At 47.4% G+C, this 12,616-nt stretch overlaps 1 protein-coding gene across 2 annotated transcripts in view; it reads right to left on the bottom strand.

Annotated features, from left to right (window-relative positions):
* The window catches only part of MCU (mitochondrial calcium uniporter), an 85,061-nt gene extending 73,724 nt beyond the window's left edge, over positions 1 to 11,337 (bottom strand). The window contains exon 1 of one of the 2 annotated variants that reach the window (XM_059476982.1): positions 11,172 to 11,337. In XM_059476982.1, the coding sequence (XP_059332965.1) occupies positions 11,172 to 11,300 (129 nt within the window). In that variant the 5' untranslated portion in view covers positions 11,301 to 11,337. The remainder of the gene's footprint in view (positions 1 to 11,171) is intronic. The other variant, XM_059476983.1, reaches the window with a different exon arrangement.
* Between the last annotated feature and the right edge of the window lie 1,279 nt (positions 11,338 to 12,616).

Below are 12,616 nucleotides of genomic sequence, written 5' to 3'. Positions count from 1 at the left end.
CGGTAGGAGGAAGATACAATAACAGCAGCAACCAAAAAAAAAGTATTTTCTTCTATTTTGACTGCTGCATTTCTTCAGAAACCAGACTGAGGTAGATCTGGCCATGGGGAAAGCCTCACATAAGTCAGGGATCACCAGGACTGAAAATTAATATTAACATTCAAGCAGCACAGAGAGGAAATCAGAGCTGGAGAACCTCAGCTGTAAACACAACCCATAAAATTCAAGTTTAATCACTTAGGATTAAATAAGTTTCATGGATATTACTGCCACTGGTCAGCCAAGCTGTTCTCCAGCAGCTCTGTTATTTACAGCTATTAAATAACTGAATTAAAGTGTTCCAGAGAATGCTTTTTCCAAGGCAAATAATGGCCAAAATAATACACATTTTAAACTACCCTGTGCTCACAAATGGCAAAAAAAGGGAAACACACTTGAGAACTAAATGAGCCTAATCTAAAAACAGCTCTTGGGATGCTAGTTGCTATTATAAAAATGGAAAGCATGACAATGGAAGGCTGCAAGCTTTACTATTATTTTTTTTTATAACTTTTGTTTAGAAAAGCTTGGAGGAGGCAGAGTAATGGAGCTGGAGCACATTAAAATACATTAACAGAAAACAGAGGAGGGGTTTTGGGGGTGTTCATGGAAAGGAGGTTTAACTTTTTAGCCAAGGAAACTGAGAAAACACAGACCTGACACCCAGCCAGTGGGGTCTCCAGGTCCTCAGTGGGATGGCAAGGCTAGGGCAGGAACTCAGCTCTCAGGCTGTGTTTTTGCACACTCCCAAGGCTGTAAGGAAGCCTGGAAGTGTTTGTGAGTCAGAACCTGCCTGGAGCATCCTCAGCTGCTGCAGGAGGCAAGCAGAGCTCTGGCAGTGCCATGAAACCCCTGCAGGGACACCCAGGGAATGGGAGGGGATTCCTGTGATTCCATCTGAGCAGAAATGCACACAAATTATGGAAAGGCTGCCCTGAAACCTGCTGTGATGCTCTGACATTGCAATTCCAAGAACAAACAGCCCTCTCTGGGGCCCTCTGTTACATAAAATGTCAGGCTAATCAAAGCAGCTCAGTTTTGAGTGTTGCTAAATGTCCTAAACTGAGGAAAAAACAGGAGATACAGTGTTGAGAATGAGTCAGTTACACACCTACCGCTCTACAAACGGAGAAATGGAGAAATTAATGACATCTGACTGACCTCAACAACAAACAGCTCCTCAGGTGTTGCAGGGTTGTGGGTCCCCAGGACGAGGTGAGAGATGAGAATTGACTCCAAGTTCTCAGAAGGCTGATTATATTGTATTATATTGTAGATTATATTATATTATATAGTATGTTATATTGTATAGTATTAAATTGTATTGTATTACATTACATCATTATCATATCAATATCATATCATACTGCATTATATATTAAATTGTATTATATATAATATATATTATATATATTATATTATCTATTCTGTTTTGTTCTATTCTTATATTCTATTTTATTCTATTCTATTTTATTCTATACTAAAGCTATAAAGAAAGGCTACAGCTAGAAGGCTAGAAAAGAACAATAGTAAAAAATTCATGTTAGACTCAAGAGTCCGACACAGCTGGATGTGATTGGTCATTAAATTAAAATAAACTCACATGCTGGGTAAACAATTCTCCAAATCACATTCCAAAGCAGCAGAACAGAGAGAAGCTGAAGCTTCCCAGGAGAAGAAATCCTGGTGAAAGGATTTTTCATAAAATATCCCAGTGACATTCAGGAACACACAGGGCTTGCTTCAAACCCCCAAAGCCACGCTGCTCTAGGCACAGGTGCTCCTGTGCTTGCCTTCCACTGAAACTGGAATAACTCAGGGAACAACCTCGAGGGGGATGACTGCATCAAACTGGAGCCTGATTTTTTTTAAAAAAGCCCAAATCTCTCTTGTGAGCCACCAGGAGCAGTTTTTTATTCCATGAAGAAGTAGGTCATGGAAGCAGCAGCTCCAGCAGAGTCCCTGCCCCAGATGCAGAGCCCTGAGTGGAGCTGTGTGTTCCCAGTGTGCCTGCATGGGAGAGGAGGGCATCCTGCAGGGGATGCCAGTGGAACCAGTGCCTGCAAAGGGAACAAACACAATGCAGCACAGGAGCTCTGTGCACAGGAAAGCTGAATGGTGTGCAGGGACAGCCACCAGAAACAGCCCACCTTTGGGGAAAGGTGAAAAAACACCCCAACGTCTGTTAAAAATGTTATTTACGGTTACTATGATATTTTTTGAAAAATCCCTTTGCCAAGATTTTTTCTCCTGGGAAGGTGAGAAACCTCAGCTTCTCCATGTTTTGCTGCTCTGGAATGTGGTCTGGAGATTGTTTATCCAAACATATGAATTGTTCTTAATTAATGACTAATTAAAGCTAGTTATGAGTGACTCTCTGAGGAGCCACAGGGTTTTATTATTTATTCTTTTCTAGCTTTCTGATGTATTTTTCTCTATAGTTTAGCATAGTTTTAATAATATAATATAATATAATATAATATAATATAATATAATATAATATAATATAATATAATATAATATAATATAATATAATATAATATAATATAATATAATATAATATAATAGCCTTCTAAGAATATGGAGTCAAATTCATCTCTTCCTTGTCCTGGGACCCTCACAAAACACAATGATTTACAAAACAATTAATTTCACATAGTATCAATGTATTCAATTCACATAATACCCATAATAATAATATAGATAATAGCAATAATACCAATAATAATATCAATAACAATACCAATAATAATAATACCAATACCAATAAGTATTCAATTGACATAATATCAGTTTCTCGTAGTATCAATGCTGTTCTCAAAATCCTGACTTCCTTGCCAGCACAAAACCCCATATCTGTGTGGTGTCACATCCTGCCCTGCTCAGTAATGAGGTACTTTGTGAAACTATTTGTTTGAAATGAGTCTCTGGAGCACTAAATGCCAAGAGGAAATATGGAAATGCTCGCTCCCACACACACGAGCTCGAAACCATGATTTGTTTTCCACGAGAACATGTGTGAATCTGAGTCACAGTCTTTGTCTTTGGACAAAATTATCCTTAAAATAAAGCCCATCTTAGCGCTCTTCAACTCTGCGGCCATGGTGTTCTGGCCCCAGGCCAGAGCTGTGTTTTGGCCCATCAGTTTGTGTTCCTTAGCCATCAGCCTCACATCCCCAGCCCAGCAAGGAGGGATGGATGTCTCAGCACCTGCAGTGTGAATCCAGGAGTTTCCAGGCTCCAAACCACCCCCAGTGCCCCTGTGTGAGGCAGGCACTGGCCACAGCCCGAGCCAAAGCAGCCCCAGAGGTTTCCAGGCAGCTCATGAAGCACAGGGACAGCTCATCCTGAGCAGGGAACACTTTTTAATCCATTCCCTTTGTGCAGGAGGGAGTGTCTGGAGCTGGTTTCACTCCTAGCAAAACACATTGCTCATTAAACAACTCCTAACAGAGACACTGGGTTTGGTTCCTTGAATCCCTTACACCAAATTCCAAGGGAAGGATCCCACTCTCCACTTCACCACAACACCCCCAAACTCGGGAGAAACCACACAGCGCTGAGGAGTGCAATTATCCCATCCACTCAATATTTAGACAATGAAATTTCTTTTGTCACTGCCTCGGGAACGAGTCCCTGATAACAGGAATAGCCTTGCAGCAAGCAGGAGGCTCCCAGGGGAGCCCTCATACATCACAAACATCCAACCAAACCTTCAACTCACCCTTTCCCCTCTGCAGGAAGCCGAGAGGATTTCCCAAGTCACATGATGAACCAGGGCATTTTCATTCCAAAAAAGGAATCACATTTTCCTCCCCCTGGGAAATCTCTGCAGTTTTGCAGCTCACTGTTATTTCGGGGAGAAAATAACTTTTGCTGCCAGCTTTCCCTCCCATCTCCCCCTGCCAGGAATCTCTGTGATGTTTGGGACAGGCTTCCAATTAATTTAAATGACTATTAAAAGGTTGCTGCTGCACTGCACAGTCACAGTGTGTGAGTTTTGTCTGGAAGCAGAAAACACGAGCGGGACGTGGGATCTCAAATTATTCTCAGAGGCAAGCATGAATAATGACAGAACAGAATCCATGCAGGAAAATTTGTATAGGAAAACCATCATCCAGACCCCAGATATTTCTTTTTAACACACAAGTTGAAAAAAAAAAATCCCACATCACTCTTGTGCTATCTTGGGTAGTCCATTTTCTCTTAATATCTTCATTTGTCAGAGTAGTACTTAAAATTGTCATTTTTGGAGTTGCTTTGCCAGGCAGAAAACTCATTCTCATTTAAGTCCAAACATGTAAGAAAAATGACGAGGCTAAATGATGAGGATGTATTTTTAAAGAATGGTTGAAGTGGAATGAATAACTATTTCCTCTTACAACAATCTGTCAGAACGAATTTCCTTCCTACTCTGATTCCATCTCACAATCTGCACCCTGGCCAGCCAACATCCTTTTGCTGCTCCTTCTGCAGGTTTCAGCTGCAAACCCAAAAGAGCTCAGCACCGCCAGGAGTCAGTTGGGGCAGAAGAAAACAAGGGTTTGAGACAAGACTGACAATCACCCAGAGTTGGTTTTATGTTTTTATGGTGGCTGCTCCCTTGTAGAACATAAGTTACATATCTATATCTGAGTGCAATTGGAGTTTTAATTATTCCAACAGGGCGTGTCAGAGATTGAGAGTTTCCACATTGCACGGCAGTCCTTTCCTCCTGGGGAAGCCAACAAGAGCAAATTGCTGAAATGAGCTCTACATTTCCTAATTCCTAAAGAGCTGCCAAGAATGCAGAAAAAGAGAGTGGACATGCTCTGTATTTGACATGAGGCAAAAGCCATACCCCACAGGCTCGTCCTGCTGGAATCCAATTCCACATCCCACTCAAGTGCAGCATATTTTCATCTTCATTAAGATGACATCTCATTTTGATGACCAATGAGACCTTAATAACAGGGAGAAAACCCTCTGCAGAATCTTCAACAGCAGAGGCACAGGTCATTTCATTTTCAGCATTAAATACTCAAGGACAAAACAGCCCTTAAAGCCTGATTGCTGTAGTTTGCACTGGGAAAGTGAAAATGTGATGAAATCCCCACCAGCAATAGCACAGGTGGTCTCAAGAGCGCTTCAGAAATAAGAAGTATGCCCCCATGGTGAGCAAGGGAACACAGCTTCATCTAGCTTCAACAAATTTCACATTTTTTAGTACAGTTCCTCATGCTGCCAGAAGCCACAGCAGCAGAAAGCAGCAGTTGGGATTTTAAGAAGAGTGGCTGACCACCAACTGACACTGCAATAAATGAATAATTACTTTTTTAAAAAAACAAGCCACCCAAATCTAAAACAATCTCTACATTTCCACAGACATCCAATCAGGAGAATAATTTAAATTGCACATTTGAGTCAGCTCAATGCTATTTTATAGAATGGCAAACTGGTGACTCATAGCACAAATCAGAAATTAAATCATAAAAGTTATGTTGCACCCTTCAGACTGGGTGGAGCCTTACCTCACAGAAAGTTTCCTCTTTCAGATGAATCTTAAAAGAGCTTTAGAGAGAGAGCAACTTTTTTTTTTCTTCTCTTTCTAAGACCTGGCTCTGGTCAGGAGAGCTATGCCCCTCTTGTCTGAGCACAGCTGAGAAACATTTCCCTTGTGGAAACAGAACTGCCCTGAAATTTTTATATTAGTGACAGCATCAACTTGATCATGACTGTAACTTCCTTCCCCTAAATTCAGTCTTTATTATTCCCATGTGATAAATACTAAATAAAAAATGGTAACACTACCATATAACTGTCAAAAAACCCCAAACCAATATTCAGTCCGTGTATTGTGCTCCTCCCTCACACAGAGAGAGCCCTGAAAGTGTGTTCTCTGATTTTAGCCACTTTCATACATCCAAAAATATTTGCTGGTCATCCCTTTTAGCACAGGTTTTTAATCATTCCTTGGAAAATCACAATCAGCAGTATGCCAGCTCAGGAAAACAGCAGTACAGTTAATTAAACAAGTCTGCCAGCTTCCATCCTCAGCAAAAACACATCCCAGAGTGTTCCAAGTGCCACCATCCCTGCAGCCACCCAGTGCCACTGCCTGAGCTTCACCTGGCAGTTTCCTCCAGGGGCTGGGCAGCAGGGGGACAATGAACTGCAACTGTGGTGACAGGGAGGTGCTGGAACCCTGGGTGCTGAGAATTTCTGACTTTCTGTGCTGACAGGCACTGAGCCTCAAGAAAACACAGGATTGACCTGAGGCTGTGGAGATGGATTCCAAAACTGAATAATAGAATTCAATTCTATCTCAATGAATGGTGGGATTCAATTCTTGCCATAATCTGGGATTGTTGGTGTGGAGTTTGAATAGACCTGTGTGACATCACATGGTGGGAAACTCAGAGTTTATGGTTTTAGAATGTAGTAATATATAGAAACAAGACAAAGGTTTTGGGGCAGAGGCTGGTCCCTCTTCTTCACCCTCTTCTCCATGGGTTTGGGTGGTTTTGTGTAATTTGATAAAAAAGTCCATATTGCAGGCCATGGGTGGTTGGTTATTGGGTTAAAAGTGAAAACAATTCAGGTGCCACTTCTTAATTGGACAGTTTATCCTTAAAAGACCTTGTAGAGAGAGAGATGGAGCTCCATTTTTAGTTTGTTAGAGGGAAGTGTTGTAGAACTCAGGGTTTGTGAGACTGTAACTGAGATAAGAACTAACAAACATCTGAGTCCCAGCAAGAAATACCATCTCACACATTTAACTCTGACCCTGGCAAAAAGAAGCAAAACCTCCTCCTGTCTTACCTTCAGGGCTTGAGGTGGTCCCACAGGAAATTGTGACCACACTAGTAAACTACAGCTTCTCTGGAAGTCAGTGCTGCAGAGGGAAAACCTCACTAAATACACATTGTATCTGTGGTGGATAAAGGACAGCTGCAGCAGGATGTGCCCTGCATCCTCCTCCTGAGGCTTAGCCCATCTCTCCTTGGCACAGAGCAAAGTCTCTGCAGGATACAGTCTCCACTACATCCTCAAACCTGGGCCACCAAAAATGCTACCTGGCTTGGAGGATGGATCAGCACAACCCTGGTTCTCATCAGGAGCAGAAAGACAAACCTGCAGGGTGCCCAATACCTACTCAAAATCTGGCTGCAGCTCAGATGGGTTTAGTTTTTTCTTCTTGGGTTTAGAAGAAGGCACCAGGAGTCAATATTCCTGACTTGACCAGAGCTGCTAGAATGAACCACCACAGGAATGCCACACACAGCCAAGCCCTTGATTTTCTGTGGGTATTTCTGCACCAGCTGATTACATTCCAACCCAGCATAACCCAAGCCCTGGCTACAGGCACCAGGAAATGCAGGAACAGGAGCCTCTAATCTCTGCAGGAAGAAAGCCACGAGGATTAGGTGTTCAACACACCACAGCAGAGTGTTTCCTTTAAGTATTTTGTCCACCTCCACATCACTGCAAACCATCTACAGCTTGCTTCCTTGTGAGGTTTTTCCAGGCTTGCTTCCCAGCCCTTGGGAAGCTGACCCTCAACTTCCACCTCGGACAAGCAGGAGACAGGAAAGGCCTTCCCTTGTTCCATTAGGAAGTCTCCTTTGAGGAAAAGCCCCACTTTAATTCTCTCTCCAAGCTGTCCAACAGGACGTGTGGCCTCCCACACATCACAACCCCAGCACCTTCTCCACTGCAGACACATTTGGGAACTCTGCTTCCTCCACCCTCACGTGTGTGCAGCCAAACAGGGACACTGGGAAGAGATGCAGCCTCTGACACTTCTGCTCCAGGTTCATTTATTCAGCTCTGTCACACCCTCCCAACGCTGTGGATCCCAAGCCCCACCTGCTCCATGGTCAGGCCTCCTCACCCTGCAATGCACACCACCACCCCACTCACAGGGGAAACCTACAAATATCAGTAAAAACTTCCTTCTTCTTGCTCATCCCCACTCCAAGATCGATGAACAAACTTCTCATTCAAGTTTCTTGCATCCCCTCCCCAGGTCTCTCACCCCTTGTGATCCTGTTCAGGACAGACTCGTGGTCCTCTCTCTATGGGATTGTTCCTGTGGGAACATCTCCATGCTGAGCCCACTGAGCTCTCCCAGGTGCCCCAGGTTCCAGAACTTTCCAGCAGGCTGTGAATGCTTCCCTCAAACCCTGTGTCCCCCAGCACTGATGTACTCCCAACTGTTCCCTCATAATCCAAGGATTTGTTCACCTCCTCACCCTCTCTCCATTTGGTGGTATCAAAACCTCCTCCTCTGTACTTCATCCATCTGGAGAAGTTTTTTTTTGTTTATTTTACAGCTCTGTCCTCTCACAGGAACCTGGTCTGCTGGTGCAGTTTCTTCCAGCAATATTTATATTGCTTTTGAAAGAACTCATCCATAAGGCCATTTAGCATTTCCACCCTGTCTCAAAGAAAGCCCATTTAATTTATCAGCCCTGTGAGAAACCAGCCATCCTGAGAAGTACCCAAGTAGAATTGATGGTACTAAAAACAACACTGCACAGAAACACCTGATGTAACCACTCTATTAATTACACCCATATTATACAAACTCTTCCTACATCTTTCCTAATTTAATCTGTGGTGTCAGGAAGCTTGTACATCCTAGCCCCACGACAGAGAGGGATCAATTCCTCATCAGCCATCACTGATTGATGTGAGCCTAACCTGTCCTAACCACCTCTGATAGCAAAGACTGAACAGCTTTCCCAGGAAATAATTCAGCATTCCACTGCTCTTACTGTCAGTAAAGTCTGCCAGCACCTACCCAAACCCCTCTGCTCACACTGTGAGCCCATTCCTTCCCCCACTTGACAAGGATCTGTCTGGTTTTCTGCTTCCCCTTTGCAGCAACACTTCCTTTCAATTTCCTCTTTATTATGAAAGCTCCAGTTCCTTTAATTTCTCCTTGCAGATCACTTATTCCAGGATTCAGCTGCTCTGCAGAGTTTCCCAAGTGCAGTGTGAGGGAAAGAACTCATCTCTGCTGTGAGGGGATAAACAGGCACAGCACAGATGCTGCCAGAGGGATCTGCCAGGATCCTGGATCCCCATCTCTTGGGTCTCAGGGATTCAACCCAACCAATCTGCTGAAAGAACCCCAAAAACCAATGACTGCAACACTACAGCCAGGCTGCCAAGAATCAAACAGAGCCCAGCTAAAGGCAGGAGGGCTCTCTAATCATCAGTCCCCTGAACAGGAGCAAAATCCTCTTCCTCCTTCCCCAGGCTCCTGCAGGAGACAGCTCTGACAGTGGGATTTTAACATGCCCACACCTCAGTCACGTCCACTCAGTATCCTGGGCAAACACAAGAGATTCAGGGATTTTTAATGGGTTTTTTTAATAATTTTCTCACACATTTACTGCTCCACTTAGCTCCAGTCCTTTAATTTCTCCTTGCACATCACTTATTCCAGGATTCAGCTGCTCTCTCCCAGTGCTCTGCAGAGTTTCTCAAGTGCAGTGTGAGGGAAAGGAGAACTTATCTCTGCTGTGAGGGGATAAACAGGCACATCACAGATGCTGCCAGAGGGATCTGCCAGGATCCTGGATTCCCATTTCTTGATTTTCAGGGATTCAACCCAAACAACCTGCTGAAAAAAACCCCAAAACCAATGACTGCAACACTGCAGCCAGGCTGCCAAGAATCAAGCAGCACAGCCCAAGTAAAGCCAGGAGGGCTTTCTAATCATCACTCCCCAGGACAGGAGCAAAATCCTCTTCCTCCTTCCCCAGGCTCCTGCAGGAGACAGCTCTGACAGTGGGATTTTAACATGCCCACACCTCAGTCACGTCCACTGCTGGGCAAGCACAGCAGATTCACGGCCTTTTAATGCTTTTTTTTTATATCATTTTCTCACACATTTACAGCTCCACTTAGCCCAAGGAGTGAAACCAAGCCCGAATCCGAGTCTCCGTTAGATCAATCACAAAGGTCAATTTAAATTTAGACAAACACAAATTATTTGCCAGAGCCACACCGCTGAAGGAGACAGCTCAAACATTAATTAGGGGCGCTGGAAAGGCCATTCCACACCTGAGCAGGTGCCGGGATGAACCCACAAGCCGCAGCTCACACGTGGGAAGGAGCGGGACCGCCGTGATGGAGACACCGGATCCGCACGGAACCTCCGGCATCCCGTGATGCCAGAACACACCGGCAGCGGCGGGGGAACGAGCGGCACCCGGGGGTACCCGGCATGAACACCTCCTCAAACAGCACCGCAGGGAGCACAGCCATGGATCCACTGCTTTAATCCGGGATTTTGGTGCCTCCCCGGAGTTCCGTGGTTACTTGTTCAGAGCACAACAAGGGAGCGACAGGTGCACCCCCCCGACAGAAGCTCCTTTGGAGGCAGCACTAAAACACGTTGTGGCAAAAGCCAGAAGGATAACCCACGGTTACACGCTGTTCCCTTAGTTTAAAAAGAAAAAAGAGGGAAAAAAAACCCTCCCGGTATTTTTAGCAAATCTTTCGAGCTCCAAGATGCAACCTGCTGCCTTTACAGTTTTTTTCCGCCCTGAGACACCCAGCAAAGCCGTGCGCTGCCAGTCCCTCTTTTCCTGGCAAATCCCCGAGGAAACGGGAGCGCACAGAGCCCGGCTGGCTTTGCCCCGGTCCCTCCGCACCGAGCGCCTCCGCCTGGGCTGACCTTGAGGGAGGCGGGAAGAGAAGGAGGCGGCAGAGCCGGGGCAGAGGCGCTGCGCTGCCCGCTCGGTGCCGGTGCCGCCGCTCCCGCTCCCGGCGGGGGCCCCGCGCCCCCTCCCCGCCCGGCGGCCCCCAGCGCCACCTGGCGGCGGCTCCCCGCGACCCCCGCCCCGGGAGCGCGGCCCCGGAACGCCGGGCAGCGCCGGCAGCACCGCCCGCTCCCGGAGCGGCGCTGGCGGGCCAGGAGCTGCCGCTGCCGGAGCGCCACCGGGAGAGCTCCGCTGCCGCCGCCCGCCGCCGCGCTCAAGTTTCACCCGGTGACGGTGCTAAGAATAAACGCGCAGCTGGCGGAGCCGGGAAGCGCCACGAAACCGCCGTGGAGCAGCCGCGGAGCCGGGGCCCCCGCGCCGCCCGCCGGCACCGCGCCCGCCTTCTGAAGGGCACACGGCTGCCGCCTCACTCACCGTCCGGTGTCGCTGCTGCTGCTGGCGGCGCCGGCCCAGCGCCGGGAAGCGGCCGGCGGCGGCGGTGAGCGCGGCGGGGCGGCGGCCGCAGAGGAGGAGCGGCAGCGCTCTGCCCGCCGTGGCCGCCATCGCGCCGCTGGAGCCGCCCCACGCTGCGGCGGCGGCGGCGGCGGCGGCGGTGCTGCTGCCGCCCGGGCGGGGCGGGCGGGGCGGGGCGGGGCCAGCCGGCGCCGCTGGCCAATCGCTGCTCCCCTCCGGCCGGCCCCGGGGCTCGCTCAGCCAATCGGCGCCGAGCGGGTGGGCGGCCCGGAGAGGCGATTGGCCAGTGGGCGGAGCTGCGCGCGGGCCTGAGGGCAGGGAAACTCCTCGGCGGGGGTGCCGTGGGGGCGGGGCCTGCTGTGGGCGTGGTCGAGAGGGGCGGGGTCAGTGATGGGCGGGGCTTGGAGTGGAAAGAGGGGGCGCGGGGGGAACCCTAAGGGGGAACAGCCAGGGACGGGATACGAGAATGTGGGGAGCACCGGGAAAGGGGTGCCGGGAGGTGGGATGGACTAGGGAGGGATTGCCGAGAGATGGGGAGCTCCCCGGGAAGCAGAGATCACAGGGGAGAGGCTGCAGGAAGATGGGGTGCAGCAAAGATACCACAAGGGATACAGTGTAGGGGTGGCACAGGGATTTGGGGTACTGGGTCAGACTGGCACCCCAGCCAACAGCAGTTTTGGTGAAGGGTAAGAAAAGTATGTGATAAAAAATATCTGGATATATATATGTGTGTGTGTGTATGAATATAGATGTGTGTGTACATATATACATACATACATATATATATATATATATATATATATATATATATGTATTGCAGACATGGTGGGCTGGGCTGCCAGCACAGACCTTGCAGCACCTGGGCTAAATAAGCAATCTGTGCTCAGCTTTCTCTTGGAAGGTGATGTACCTGGATTACTTTACTTAGAAAAGACTTTTTTCTCTGGCCTTGGGAGTTACTACAGCACCGATGGCAGCTCCTTCTGAATTCCTGTTATTTATCCCTCTGTGTTTCTAAAAATGCAGAGAGGAGCACGACCAAGTCATGGGATGACACAGATGTGCTTCAGCATCACCCACACCATCACAACACTCCTTTTTCCATCCCCACCTCCTTCCAGAGCTGCCTGATGGGTTGTTCTAAGCTTTTCCCCGAGCAATGTCATTTTGGAGTCTGTCCCTGAGAAATGCTCCACCTCAGTCCTCATTTCTGGCTGGATTTTTCCTGCAGAGATGAGCTTTCCCTTCTTTCTCTTTGTTGGCTGGGAAAAGAGGTGGAAGCCTCGACTGTGTCCTTCTGGAAGGATTTACCCACTGTCTTTCCAACTTCCCACATTTAGCATTTCAATTATTATTTGCATTTTCTTGGAAAACCAAGGAGACAAACTGCAGCAGCAGCTCATTGC

This window comes from Ammospiza nelsoni, chromosome 8 (genome assembly GCF_027579445.1).
Source record: "Ammospiza nelsoni isolate bAmmNel1 chromosome 8, bAmmNel1.pri, whole genome shotgun sequence".
Lineage (NCBI taxonomy): Eukaryota > Metazoa > Chordata > Aves > Passeriformes > Passerellidae > Ammospiza > Ammospiza nelsoni.
This window is presented reverse-complemented; position numbering and strand designations above follow the sequence as displayed.